This window comes from Tinamus guttatus, unplaced genomic scaffold (assembly GCF_059628265.1).
Source record: "Tinamus guttatus ecotype Peru unplaced genomic scaffold, ASM5962826v1 Tinamus_guttatus_pri_ptg000198l, whole genome shotgun sequence".
NCBI lineage: Eukaryota > Metazoa > Chordata > Aves > Tinamiformes > Tinamidae > Tinamus > Tinamus guttatus.
Window position 1 is genome coordinate 5,020,053 of NW_028288732.1, and position 14,235 is coordinate 5,034,287.

The 14,235-nt window shown below is 43.0% G+C and overlaps 1 protein-coding gene across 1 annotated transcript in view; it reads right to left on the bottom strand.

Annotated features, from left to right (window-relative positions):
• The window catches only part of LOC104571522 (uncharacterized), a 171,345-nt gene that overhangs the window by 15,572 nt on the left and 141,538 nt on the right, over positions 1–14,235 (bottom strand). The window contains exons 22-25 of the mRNA XM_088523820.1: positions 8,148–8,276; positions 2,820–2,948; positions 964–1,092; positions 486–611 (exon numbers count right to left, since the gene is read on the bottom strand). Coding sequence (XP_088379946.1) covers positions 486–611; positions 964–1,092; positions 2,820–2,948; positions 8,148–8,276 — 513 coding nt within the window. The remainder of the gene's footprint in view (positions 1–485; positions 612–963; positions 1,093–2,819; positions 2,949–8,147; positions 8,277–14,235) is intronic.

Genomic DNA, 14,235 nt, shown 5'->3' on the forward strand with positions numbered 1-14,235 from the left:
AGGGACTTGCATGGATGTAAACATGGCAGACATCCATTTTAAACCAGCACAGTCTGGATCATAGGTCAGTCACAGAAGTTAGGATGCAGCAAGGACCATTACGGTCTGATTTCCTGAGCTTTCCTCAGTGACACACAGAGAAGTAGTAACACACGGTGGGTACAGTCTGATACAGCAAACTTTCTTTAATATATACTTCCATACATCTGTAAAGTGGACAAATACCTTTGTTTTCTTAGCAGACATGGTTCAGAAGTAGAAAGGGATAAAACGATTTGGACAAGGCATGTATTTGTGACTGAATAGAGATCTGTCTCCAGAGCTCCTGTGAAACATGGTGAACTCTGTCACTTTCTTTATTTAATTTATTACATTTGGTAGGCCAATAAAGATATAAAAAATGTATAAGGAAACTTACTGCATATTCTAGAAGCAGAAATGATTGACTGTTAAAAGGAAGCATCAGAAGAAGGAAATATCCATACCAACATCGCAGCGGTCCCCGGTCCAGCCCGTGTGGCAGATGCACTTCCCTGAAAGCCGGTCGCAGTCTCCATGGTGGCAGCTACAGTTCTGCTCACAGCCCTCTCCGTATTTCCCATCCTCGCACTCTGAAACGAGACCGGGGAGACTGGCACAAGGCAAGACACGAAGGGCTACAGGGGGATCAGACTAATCATAGGATCATAGAATCGTGGAATGCTTAGGGTTGGAAGGGACCTCTAGAGATCATCTAGTCCAACCCCCTCCACACGCAGGGTCACCTAGAGCACGTGGCACAGGACTGCATCCAAGCGGGTTTTGAGGATCTCCAGAGAAGGAGACTCCACAACCTCTCTGGGCAGCCTGTTCCAGCGCTCCGGCACCTTTACTGTTAAAAAATTTGCCTCTGGACTGCTTCAGATCAGGTCTCACCAGAGCAGAATTTGGTTGTGGAGTGAAGGGCGGCGCTGCAGAACTCACCCCGCTCGCAGGCCATCCCCGTCCAGCCCTGGGGACACAGACACGCGCCGGTCACTGGGTCGCACGTCGCCCGGCGGGGGCACAGGCAGGGCTGCAAGCAGCTGGCGCCGAACCAACCCGGCGGGCAGGCTGCAAACGACAGGCAGCAGCAGGACACTTGAACCAAGAAAGCAGGACAGCACAGGCAAAACACAACCCTCCCCAGCCCAAACCTGCTGCGGCGCCCGGGATTACTGCAGAGCGAAACTGGAGGCAAAGACATTTGAGGAATCACATTAATATAAAACCAATCTGGGGACAACATGTGTAAAAAAGGGCAAGTGACAAAGACAGGTAACTATTTTCCCCGCAGATGAACTCAAATTTTTCTGCTCAAACTGATGATAAACATATTTTGGGTCCTTTCTCTTACCTTCTCACCATTCACTAAGGAATGTAGCTATTGATTTCCCTGTTTTCAGCATTCCCTTGTACAGTGCACTTAAAATCACAATTACTTTTATAATGAACAATTGATCTTGCTATCTGCAGCTGGCTGAGGACATTTTACAGTTTACCTATTTTTAATTTAAGCAAGATGATTAAATCCCATTTCACCTAGTTCCTATAGAGAGATCCTAATTTTTTGGCACAAAAACACACTGTGTGCTGAAGTGGTAACTGAGATGTTGGCAGAGCAGGTTCTCCCTCTGCAAAGGGACGGTCACTGGGAGATCGCTCACTCATCCTCACAGATTTGTACCATCTCCTCACTTTCAAAGGCGAAGGAATAGCGAAACGACCAAACGGTCACTAAAGGAAAAGGGCACACTTCACAAAATCTTCATATTTGATAGTGATTTCTGTATTTTTGTATTTGTTTTGGATTAGAGGCCTTTAAGCAAAACCAGAAAGTTTTAGATAGCATTGGATGCATCATGAGGAAAGGTTTGGTGCATCTCAGCTCTGCATTCCTTCATGGAAAACCCTCTAATACTGGGTTCTAAGTATTAGATTATACTAGGTTTCCCATCAATTCCTATATTACTCTACCATCATTCTGTACCTTTCCTTTGCTTAACTCAACTCTCCTTCTCCCTATTACACTTGGCAGCCGCAGCTGTTTGTTTGGGAACGTCTACTCCAAACCCCAGTGCGTCCAGAGCAGCAAGTGTCCCAGTTCTGCACTCCTTGCTCCAAGGAGAGACGAAAAACCAAGTAATGCTGAGGAGGGAACGTACAAAAGAGGGGTTTCTAGGACAGGGACGGTCAAACTTTTGCTAGCGGCTTGGCAACGGTGGATGAGAACGTGTAACATAAGCCTCAGCACAGCCCTGCTTTGCTGTCCTCCTTCCTGAGCTCCCCCAGGAGCGGGGCTTTGGTTTGGGTCTCGCAGACTGGTACAGATGCCAGAGCTAAAGCTCCCAAAGCCTTTCAGGTGGTCTGGATTTAGCTGCCTGCGCCTGGAGCGGCAGGAGGTAACGGTGCGTGTCCGCAGAGCGCGCGGGATGCTAACGCAGGCGGCGGAAAGGAAACGGCTTCATTTCTGTGTCGTAAACGAACGTTTGCTGGACTTTTTCTCCTTAATCAGAGAGACTTCAAAAATCAGCTCTCCTTTCAGTTTATGATCCTGTTTTGGCCCCTTCTGCCTCTTCCCCCCAGTGCTGCAATGCGTGCCCTGATGTGGGGCACTTGCAACAGCCCTGGATTCAAGATGGGTTTTTAATGTGCAGAACTTCATTACTGCGTGGATAGGAGAATAACGACCAAACAGTGCACAGAGCTGATAATTTAAATACCAGTGGAAACCTCTCGAGCTGGGGTTTCATTTTTCCTTCCTATAATCTTCTTCAACGGGGCTGCAATTCCAACTGTACCTTCTTGGCAGGTGGCTCCCCTCCATCCCGCTGCACAAATACACGTCCCAGCTACGGGATCACAGAGCGCTCCGTGGTGACAATTACAAGCGTGACTGCAGCCTTTCCCGTAACTGTCACCCTGGCAGGCTGCACCGAGAGAAGGCCATAAAATGCAATTAGAACACATCAAAGGAGGCATCATACAGAGCAAATTTGAGACATAACCCACTTCTGGGGAAATCAGTTTGAAATTGGCTTCTGATGACACACTTTTCACATCTTAGAGGCACGTAGGATCACACATTAACCATGTCTGACACTAAATAATGTGGCTTAAAAATATGTATCGTAATACATTCTGAGCAGATTTTTATCAAAGACTAGGCTCACGGGGGTGATGGATCAGCTGTCATCCTCCTGCACTGCGGAATGTCTTTGTGCTAAACTAATGGTCCAGCAGAACAGCCAGCTTGACAGGCTGGATATTTATTTGCATCCTGGTAAGAGAACTGACAACTTCATTGTTTTCATTGTTCATTTTTCACAGTTGGATGCATTAGCTCACCCACAGCCCTTACTCGTTGGTCAGAGAGGAGTGATATTTTCAACACATTGAGTAAAGCAGCTGGCTCCCAGGTGAAAACTTAGCACAGCCATCCTGCAAACGTACACTTGCTTCAGCTCCATTCTCAACTGTGTTGTGAAAAACAGCAAGGATGAAATTTTGTCCTGTATTTTCCATTGCACTGGAAATGTGGACCTCCGTAAATGGTGTAAACCAGACTTCTGCTTTCCCTGGTATCCCAGGTCTGCCATTCTGCTTTCCCAGGTATCCATCCCAGAATACAATAGCAGTTGGTGGGGTTTTCTGTGTCTACATTACAGAAGTTCACTAATTCACCTCCATGAAGCTGTCAGAGTTTCTCATCTCTTCTAGATAACCAGCACTGCTTGCTGGTGAGCCAGCAAAGTGTCCTGATCCAGGAAAGCGTCCTGTACTCACTGACTGGAACATCTCCAGGACCAGAGCCAAATTCCAACTCTTCACAAGAGCCTCCAGGCCTTTGATGGTGTCGCTGCAGAATGCAGTTGTGTGCGGAGAACTCATCTCCGGGGACAGAGCAAGCACTGAAACCATCCAGACCTCACGGGTCATCTGGCTGACAGTGTCTGAGCTATTCCCCGCCTTTTTCTTCCGATCTGAGGACTTCCAATCTGAGACTCAGGAGCCTGAGGACTCTGCAATTCCCATAGATACTGTTTCTCCTAGAACATCTTTTCAACACTATTCATTTTTTCATCGTTTGGACCCTATCCATGCTAAAACTACAAGAAAGCACAGGAACTTAGTCACATCCCAGTTACAGTTTGTTCTACAAATGAGGCCTGTTTGCCAAGTGAGAGATTCAGCCCATCTTACAGAGCTTTGGCTCAACTTCAGGAGCAGAAGTAAGTATTTCCACAATAGAGATGAAGACTGTATCATAACCAAGCCAAAGGAAAAACCAGCTCATAACCAGCTCCCCTGACTAGTTACCAGTGGTTGATATGAGGTTTCTAGAGCATGTGCTCTAGACATAAGAACAGCATAAGAACAAAGCTGTTCTTATTATCACTGAGAAGACAGAGTTTTGCACTGAAATTTCTGGTAAGAAAGTAGAAATTTCTGGAGAGGGAAAACTAAGCTGTTCTCATTTACTGTATACAAACTTTCTTAGTTTCTCTGTGGGACTATCCTGACTATTAAACCTCTACTCTGAAGATTAAGGGATATATTTAACTGCCTTATCAAGTTCCTTAACCGAACACAGTAAAGTGACTTTTCTCCTGTCATGATGAATGTAAAGGAAAGAAGTAGTAGAAGCATTTGAATTATTAGACTTCTTCCTGCTCCAAACTTCTCCTTTCTGAGGAAATGTTCATTTGCGGTCTTCAAAATTCCTTTTACACTCAGAATAAGAAACATGTGAAACTAGAGGCCAAAATATTGAGGCAGGAAGTCAACATCTGTCAAAAGTGTATGGAAGTACAGGGAAAAGACATGGACTAAGACACAAAAGGCTGCCCATGAGATTGCATTTCATGCAACTCCCACTGATAATTCTCTCTCAAAAGAAACTGCTGCTCTAAAAGAACATGAAATCTGCAAAACTGAGCGCTCAGATACTATGACATATCAAAACTTTAGTTATCTTGAGCACTGATCTATCTGCAGTGATTTGCTTTACAGACCAGTGCGGTTTCTTTCCTGAAAGGAGCTGATTCTGTGAAGATCTTGCTGAGCAGAATTTGGAAGAAAATTAGCTGCTGAATTCGGTTTAGCTTTTACAGGCCATATACACAATGTACACAATGGCTTTTTTTTTTTTTTTTTTTTTTTGAAACATTGATTCTGGATGAGTTTGTGTACAGAGAGTCACATCTCTGGTACAGGAAAATGTCAATGGTTGAATCCTCCCTTCTATACAGCTGAGACATTATAACTCTCAACAGAAGTTTATTTTTAATATAGGCAACATACCTTTCCAATATACCTCTTCTTTGGAAACCTAGCCTAGCTGGACAATAATAATAATAATAAAAAATCTCTCCACCACTACCTTAAGCTAAGGCTTAGCAAATTTCATCTCAAGTTATCAAAAGTTATTTTCAAGTAGCCAAAAATACAGCGTTTTAACACAGAGTGTCAGGCAGCTTTCACAAACAGGCATTCCTGCCTGTATCTCCCATAATTAGATAGCATCTTACAGCAGGCGCTCCATGGCCTGCTTAAGATCAGTTCAAAGCCCATGAGGGCAGAATTAGTTTTCAATATCCTGCAGCACATTGCCTGCAATTTGATTACCTGAAAGCAAACTCTGTCCTTCCAGCTGTTGGAGTTAGCAACTTCCAGGAAACAGGAGCACAACCACTAAGCTCTGAGCAGAGACTGGGAGCAGCATGTGAGCATCTCCAAAATCTGCTTGGAGTCACCTGGGAACATCGGGAGCACTGCTGCAGAGGCCTGAGGCTGCAGGAGAAATAGTGCGTGGATCCATATGGTCAGCAGGTACCTCCTTTTCTCTGGAGACCTGGAGTCTTCGGCACCCAAGAGTACTCAGAGCTGACCTGGCTGAGCAGATACACACCCTACCCAGATGCATGGGTATGGTGAGGGACACCATGTAGTTCCCAAGGACATCACTCCAGCTCTGCAAGGGGTTCCAGGGACCCCAAAATGAGCTCACAGGAGCTGCCTGTAACTGTTCACCCTGCAAAGCAACAGGCAGGAAGAACTGACCTTCATTTACATCCGTGAGCAAACCTGCTTCGCTCTCAAAGATGCTTCATCTGAATCAATCTTCTAAGTCCTCTGGGCACTTGGCATCTCATTGAACTTCTGTGAGAGCAGCACACAGACCCCAGCCATGCTCGAGACCGGCGGGCTGCAGAGCTCCCATCGCTTTGCTGGCCCCCATGAGAGGGTCATCTCATTCTTCCTTGTTTACCAGCTCTTGGCAGGGAAGCTGCTTCCTCTGCTGTCAGTTTTGAAGGCTTTTTCATTTGCACCCTGGGACTTCCCTAAGCCAGTAGCTCTTAAGCACAGTATGGTTGAGACTGAATCGATTTCTGTGTAAATTGGGTTCCTTCAAACTTGCTCTTCTCCTCCATTCTCAAGTCCCTCCGCAACGCTCCAGTGTCACTTCTAATCAGGCCATCTACAAAGGGGCTACTTCCATGGATTTTATTAACTGCTGTAGGACGGGACATTGTCAGCCAGTCAAGGAAGACTCAGGATTTAGCCAAGGGAAGCCTAGGTTACTCTTTTGCACCATTAACTGACCTTGCTCTCCTCCTGAAGCCAAAGGAGGCCTCGAGTGCTTTGGCATCTTAACTAGCGTGAGGAATAAATCAAGCTCAGCATAAAGCCCTAATGGTCACAGTGCAAGGGAATAAATAGTTTCTCTCTTGTGTGAGTAGAGGGGAGCACAGGTGGCCTTTGACAAAGAGCCACATTTCTTCAGTGAGCTTAATGAAGTACATAGGAACAAAGCTTCCCAGCCCTAACTCAGCCCAAGGGCCAAGCTGACAGATTGCTAACTTTGGGGTTCGTCCAAAGGACAGCGAAGAAATAGATGGTGACCAAGAAGCAAGCATCACACCTGCTCAGAAACACCTCTTCTTCTTTGAAACATGTCGACACGTCAACGGCTTCATATTTATTTCTCAAAGTTGGCTCAATTGCCTAGACTCACGGGGCAGAATTAGTTATCTTCAGGTGATTGGAGAAGAGCTGGTCAAGAGGTCCTATGGGGGCCACAGGGAGGTGAATGAGTCACCAGCAGTGACTCTCCCAGAGATCAAGAAGGGCAGGAGAAGCCCTCTCCAGAAGAAGACATGCTGTGCAGAGAGGCAAAGGATGGAAGAAGAGATATTGTCAAGAGTAAGTGTGGCAGGGAGGTTGTTTGGCTGACCTGCTCAGACAGGGCTGATTATATCCTAGTGCATGCCTGGAGAACACGACTGCTTCAATAACAGTAGTATTTTCTAAATTAAGCTGTAAGTTTCTACTAAAGCAAAAAACACAGCTGTGGATTAAAGAGATCTTATGAAAGTGTATGCTACCAACAAAAGTTGGCTCTTTGCATGTTCCTGCCACATTTTCAGAATGCAGTCATATTTTCAAGGGGAAATATGGACTGTGGCATCAATCTAAAGGTGAAGCTGAGACAGAAAGGTTAAAAGTTGACTATCGTAAAAAAACAAACCAAAAAAACTCTGTTGCATTTTGCCAATGGGCTTAATGACCTCCACGTATCATGTAGAAAAGGAAAATAGATGAATTTTCCATAAAATTTGGTGATAAATTTCTCAGAAGAACAAACTTTATATCTGCATACTTATGAAGCCAATTATTTTACAAATAACTTGTCTAAAAATTGGTTATAAAACTATTTTCTTCCACTAAAATAATTATATAGTCCCAGCTCTGATTTTACCACATTGTCCATTTGCCATCTGTCACTTTATGCTTGGTAATTAGATGAGGTAAACCAGAAATACAGATATGCCCTTTCATCTCTTAATGTTTTGCAAAACTGAAATCCACAAAATAGCAGCCAAAAGTCACAAATAGCTCTAGTATGTAAAAATTAGTACTTAGAACATTTAACAAGAGCCAAAAGAAGTTAAAAAAATGGTTATTTATACAGCAGCTACGAACTGTTTCAATATTTGGCATCTTTGGAAAGGAATGTGACCTATCCAAAACTGTACTGTCATAGGTTACCTGCCGTTCCTAAAAGGAAGGAATATTAGTGTGTTGAAGGCTTTGCAAGCAAGGAGCAGGCTGGGGTATGTACGTACGCTGGTCGCACTTCTCTCCCCGCCAGCCGGGGAGGCAGTGGCAGGTTCCTAGGACGTGGTCACAGCTTGCTGCGTTCTGGCAGTTGCACACCTGGTGGCAGTCAAGTCCAAAAAATCCATCTGGACAAGCTGGAAATGGAAAACAACACTTCTTTTTTAAAATTGCGGTTCCTGTTTCTTCTTTGTACACACCTTAGCTCAAGATCTGCCAACACCGTATGCTGATAACCTGTGAACTTTATCACATCCTCACTGTGCAATTATACCCTTGAGCCATGGTTGCTTTAAGGGTTAAATCCCACAATCTTATGCTCAGAAAAAAACGCGACCAATTCTATACAAGCAGCAGATTCCTGCATAGAAAAACACAGCTGAAAAACATACTCAAAAGCCACAGAACGGAAGAGAGATGAATCTGAATTCATGCAGGTCAGCACTCAGGCCCCGACAAAGGAGAAAGTAAAAGAAATGATTTAATGTAAGTCCGTCGGGTCACCTCTGCCTGTCTTTTGAAATGCAAAATCTATGCTCCCATTCAGTCTCCTAGCACCTTTCTAAAGGTTTTCTAGCAGTAAACATAGGAAAATACGGTCACAGTTCAGTGCCGAAATGAAAACCTTGCGAAGAGAAAGAGTGGAACAAACAAAGGTAAAATAACCATTGCCAAACTTCTTCAGGGAGCTTAAGGAACTCACTTCCCACTGCTAGGATGGGTAAGCAAAAGCAGGTTCTGCATTCAATACACATCTTTACTGGGCTGGTGTAGAGAAAATAAGCATCAGTGGCTGTCAGGGTCCACATCACATCCAAAAGGCTGTATTACAGGGATGCTAAAGTTCCAATGCAGAGTCCAGAGCTCTCTGGAAATGCCAGAATTAAACTGTCTATATAAATTACCCTCTCTGAACATATATAGATGTGTATTTGTAGATTACATAAATATATATATAACTAGATTATATTGAGTAACAATAAATCTGTAGATACACAATTGCATGTCATTCTTTCCCCAGAGCGCCTGAATCACTTAATCCCAGGAGTGATGGTGCTCATGAAAGGAGCTGCTATTCAATAAAACTTTGTGCTTTGTCCTCATTATTCAATATAAGTCTATATTTTAAGCTCATTTCTCAAACTTCTACTGCCTGCTGGTTTCCCAGCAGGGTTTGATAGGATATTTATCACCATATATAATCCAAAGACACCATACACTAATTTCACAGCTTTTTACCAGATCAGAGTAGTACTCTTATCCATATATGCATTGCATTTTTTCAGACTTTTTTCTCCCATTTTTTTGCACTCTTTTCGCACACAGGCTTCTTCTCCCAGCCTGTTCTCACTGTCACTTCTGCAAATGTAAACTTTGTCCTCTAACAGGACGTACTTCCATCTGCTTTGTCTATAAGAGAAGAAAAAGAGTCTGTATCTTTAGATATAGGCAAACCTGGACCTTCAAACAGTGAGGATAGCAATATAACACTGAGCAACTTCCTTTAGTCCTGCTTAGCCTGATTACACATCCTTGTTGCATTTATTCTCAGTCAAAAGGTGGATCTCTCCTTCATCCTTCCCAGCTGCAGCTTCTCCTCTGGCATAGGAGGAATATCCGAGTTACACAGCTCTCCATGTATGTGCTGTCCCAGAAAAATGGAAAAGTAGCTCATAACAATACACAAATATAAAGCATTAGTCAGCCCCTATCCGGTTCTTATGGGCGACAGAGCTGTTAATTAAGCTGTAAGGAAGACCCGACTGCACGTGGTTTCAATCTTTATATTCTTATTTATTATGCTTGGGTAGTGTGTATGGCACAGCATACAAGTAAGGACTTTCGGACTGAACCCCGGGATGAAAGGATGATAAAGTTTTTCCTTGTTTAATACAGAGACTATAAAGCCTTGCTGGCTATTTTTAGACATATACAGTATTATTTTCTCCTTTATCTTATTTATATCATCTTATTGGGCTATTTTACACTATTGACAAACTGCAGAACTCTCAAGAGAGAAGCACAGTTAACCTATCCCTACAGCAATGATTTAGTCAGCAGTTCAAATCTGAACTTTTGGTGCTGTACTTAAGAGGGACTGTAAATTGATGCAAGACAACAGTGAATAAAAACACTGTAGGAAAAATCTGAGACTTCTGCCCCGCTTTGAGGCTGAGGAATAGCTGTGGAGCATTTTGAGTTATTTGGCCAGATCAAGCAAGGGCCTGGATAATTCTGCTGCTGCTTTGATACTTGACACTTGCCTTCAGTCATACAACACCAGCGAGTAGGGGGGAACAAAACTAAACAAAATTACAGTACAGTAAAGGCAATCACAGCCTTCAAAGTGGGCGCTGCGGATACTCAGCCCTGCACAGAATGAAATCAATTATAACAATTACTTTTGCAAACAAGAACAAAGCAACCTGGGTGCAGAGCAGGGCGACCTGTCTAACTTGATATAACATGGCACATTTGTAACACAACTGATAGCACCAACAGCCTATGTGGTCAGAGTTTGATGCCTTTTGATTTTGCTGGGTTGACATCAGGAGGCCATGGAGGCCTAGGTTTGCTGCATGTCAGATGTTTGCATTTATTTAAAGCAAGCATTGATATATTTAGCAATTTACTGCAAGAAGGGATTGATTTTTTTTCACTTGACTGTTTAGCTGCAAGTGCATTAAAACCAAAGTCCTATAGCAAGCGGTGACTGTAGTAGGCATCTTTTCTGGGGAAAATACTACTCACATCATCTACATCACAGGATAGAGAAAGGACTTATATAACCATCTTTTGCTAAATGCAAATGTGTTAACTGTTACTTTAATTCAGAAACAGCTAGAACTTCACGTGTCCACGAGATACGTCCTCTTTTGGCATATATATTATCCCTTGAGGTAAGAAAAATTGCTGGTAGCATTGCTCTAGGAAAACTGAAAATGCTTCGTAGTCTAGTGGTAATATTGCATCTTGTGCAGAACTGCAAATTATTTTCCAGTGTTCTCTTTGTATCACTTGCCAGTTTCACAAAAGCACCAAAAAATTCTTTTCCACATGGCTCATATGGCATGCAAGTAGTGCTTGGTAGCTTTTTTGGTTTCCATTTAAACCCTAGCTACTTTGCAATGGAAACTGTTCTGCTCCTTTGATAGCTCTTTTGAGTACGAAATCAAACAAAACCCAGGAGGCTTTTGCAATTTCAGCCTAAATTTGGCTACTCTGTTATCACAATGCAGAATACCTGAAATAACAACTACACTCTCTAAATGCTGGTTGTGCAGGTGTATATTTCAATATTATGTTTTGCAAGGTCCCATCTTCTCCCAGGACTTCAAACTAAGAAGACTATGAATGTTTCTGTTTCAGTGTTTCCGTGATGGTGGCAAAATCTTCCTCAGCCTCAGGATGAGGCATCAACATTAAGGTAGGTGTCTCAGACAACTCAGCCAGCTCTAGGTCTACATTTCTCTGGAGCACGTGAGCAGGATGATGGTTCCAAGGCTCAGAACTTGCCTAACGTGGGCAGACTGTCAGGAGGACAGCAAAAAACCACATACCTGCCAGAAGGAAACCCTGCCAATTTCCAAGGCACTAAAAACAGAAGTGCTACAGCTCTTTGGAGGAAAGGTTGCCAGGAAGTTCCACCAAAGGCAAACAACTCGCACATTTTCGTCTATTTTTTGAAACAGCCAAATTTTTCTGGCTGAAACTTGCTACATGAAAAGGTAAAAAAGGTCAGTGCAGAGGAAAACACTCAGCACGTCTGAGACGAAATACGTAGGAAACAGGATCTTACAACAAGTGTAAGCAAACATAACATTAAGCACTGAAGTCTACTTGCTGCCAGTGCAATCCTCCAGCAATTTAAAAAAGCAGTTTAAAAGGATAAATATGTTCAACTGATTTGGAAACGGAGATTTTTTTTTTTCCAATAGACATCGTGCAGGCTTCCCAGCACTCATTCCTGCTTTCATAATGGATATTTAGCCTCTGTGTCCTTTTGATTCGAGCTGAAAGGAACTGATTTTCAGGACAATGCAGATAACTGTGTTGTCTTCCAGTATAGTCACAGACTCATTTGAATTCAGCAGGGAATACTGAATTAACCAATGTCTTTCGTATATAAGAAGCCAGTAAATCTCTCTCAAATTGAATGACTTCATTTCCTATAGAATGGACTGACTGAAACCAGTCATTTTCACTTGCCAACTCCCAACATCGTAACTATTACAGAATAGCAAACAAGCTTGACATGCATCAAGATAAATTCAAGAACTGTGTTTAACAAAGGGTCTTTGTTTTCCTCTTTCTTCCAAAAACTTTGGAATATTTTGAGGTATTTTTTACAAATTTTCTAGGAAGAACAACTGCATTATCTCACACTGTGTAACACGTCTTGCAAGTCCTAGAGCATGCAAGAAAGGAGAGATGGTCCAAAGCCAACAAGCTGAAATTCAACCGAGATCAAAGCATTAGAGGTAGAGCACATTCGGGGTCGACTGGTTGGAGCAATCCCGGAGGGGAAAGCTTAGGGCACACGACAGGAACTGGATTCCAAGGTGTGAAAGTAGCCACCACGTGCAGGATGCTGGGGTGTGCAGTGCAAGCACAGCTGGAACAGGATAAAGCAAACACAGAGACACAACAGGCGTCAACACGATGCTGCAGCTCTAAGCTGCCACAGAAAAGGCAAACCCAATCCGGAAAGTTGTTAGCAGGACTATCACACGAGTGTACAATGTGGTTATTAGGCTTTACTTTGCACTGATGACATCTTAACTATTCTGAGCAGTGCAGAAATACACAAGAAAGTTCAGAAAATACAATCTACCTGAAACATTTTAAAGGTTTTGTTGGCTCAGCTAATAAAAAGACTGAAGATAGACATGGGAAGTCTTCCAACACAAAAAGATTGCTAGAAATGAACCTCCCTTTGCTTTGTTCGGAAAAGGGATAAGAACAAAATGAAAACTGCACTACTTTCAGACAAGTATTTTCTAAATATTCAAGAGAGAAAACACTCAAAGACTGCAATGTTTTGAGATGAGGCTGGACTGCAAAGAAAGTAAAGAAAGATCTTGGCCAGGGAGCAACCCAAGGGCTGTTCATGGTTCCAGAGCTCCCTGGAAGCCTGGTGAAAGGTAACACAACCTGCCTGGACGGCTGCTCAGCCCCTCGCTGGCTAGTGAAACCCTCCTGGGGCCACCTGGCACACTGACTGTATAGCCTATAGTTATGCTGGAAGGTGTGTTAGCATCAGCTTATCAGGAATGTCTCTGTTTCCAAGTCAAAAGAGCAGAAAGAATTATAAAAATAGAATTAAAGTTATTTAAAATTAAAGCACGTTACTTTAGAAAGGCAGACGGTGTAGATAGCATTGGTTGTCTCATTGCATCATACAGTTTCAAGCAGAACTTTGAAACGAATATTTATTTCATATAATAATTCCTGGAGAGACTGAAAGGGAAACAAGAAGCACTTCCCCGAATTGCAGTCGGGTGTTTGGCAACACCTCTGCACAGGCAGAGAAGGCCCTTCCTTTCCATGAGAGGGCAGTACGTGCACACATTTCCCTCCTGCAGCTCCAACACTAGTTTTCCGCTAGCTGATAATGAGCTTCCTCAACAAAATAATTGTGCTGCTGATTTCCTGATCATCATTTACAAATCTACCATTTCCAATTAAATAATTTTGAAAATGTTTGAATATTTCTGTTTCTGCTGCATTCATAATATACTTTATACATCCGTGCAAAGTTATGGTATGCAGCAACATCCTTAGAATATGCTACAGGGCAACACATAATAATGTTTCTAAGAAATCCAATCCAGCTTTCCCATCACTTTTCCAAATTATGAGGCAATAGAAGATGAGCTGTTGGATTTATTAAATTTAAAAGGAAGACCCTCTTCCTAAGGAGGACACAGAGATTTGTGTTATTCTACGTACGAGTAAGTCTGAGGCAGGACAAATAGTGCTCAACAATAAAACTGTAAGACTCTCTTTATGAGGAGAGCCTTCAGAAAGACACGATACAGCAGGGGTCTTAAGCACGTGTTTGATTTTAAGCAAGTGATAATTCCTGCACACTAA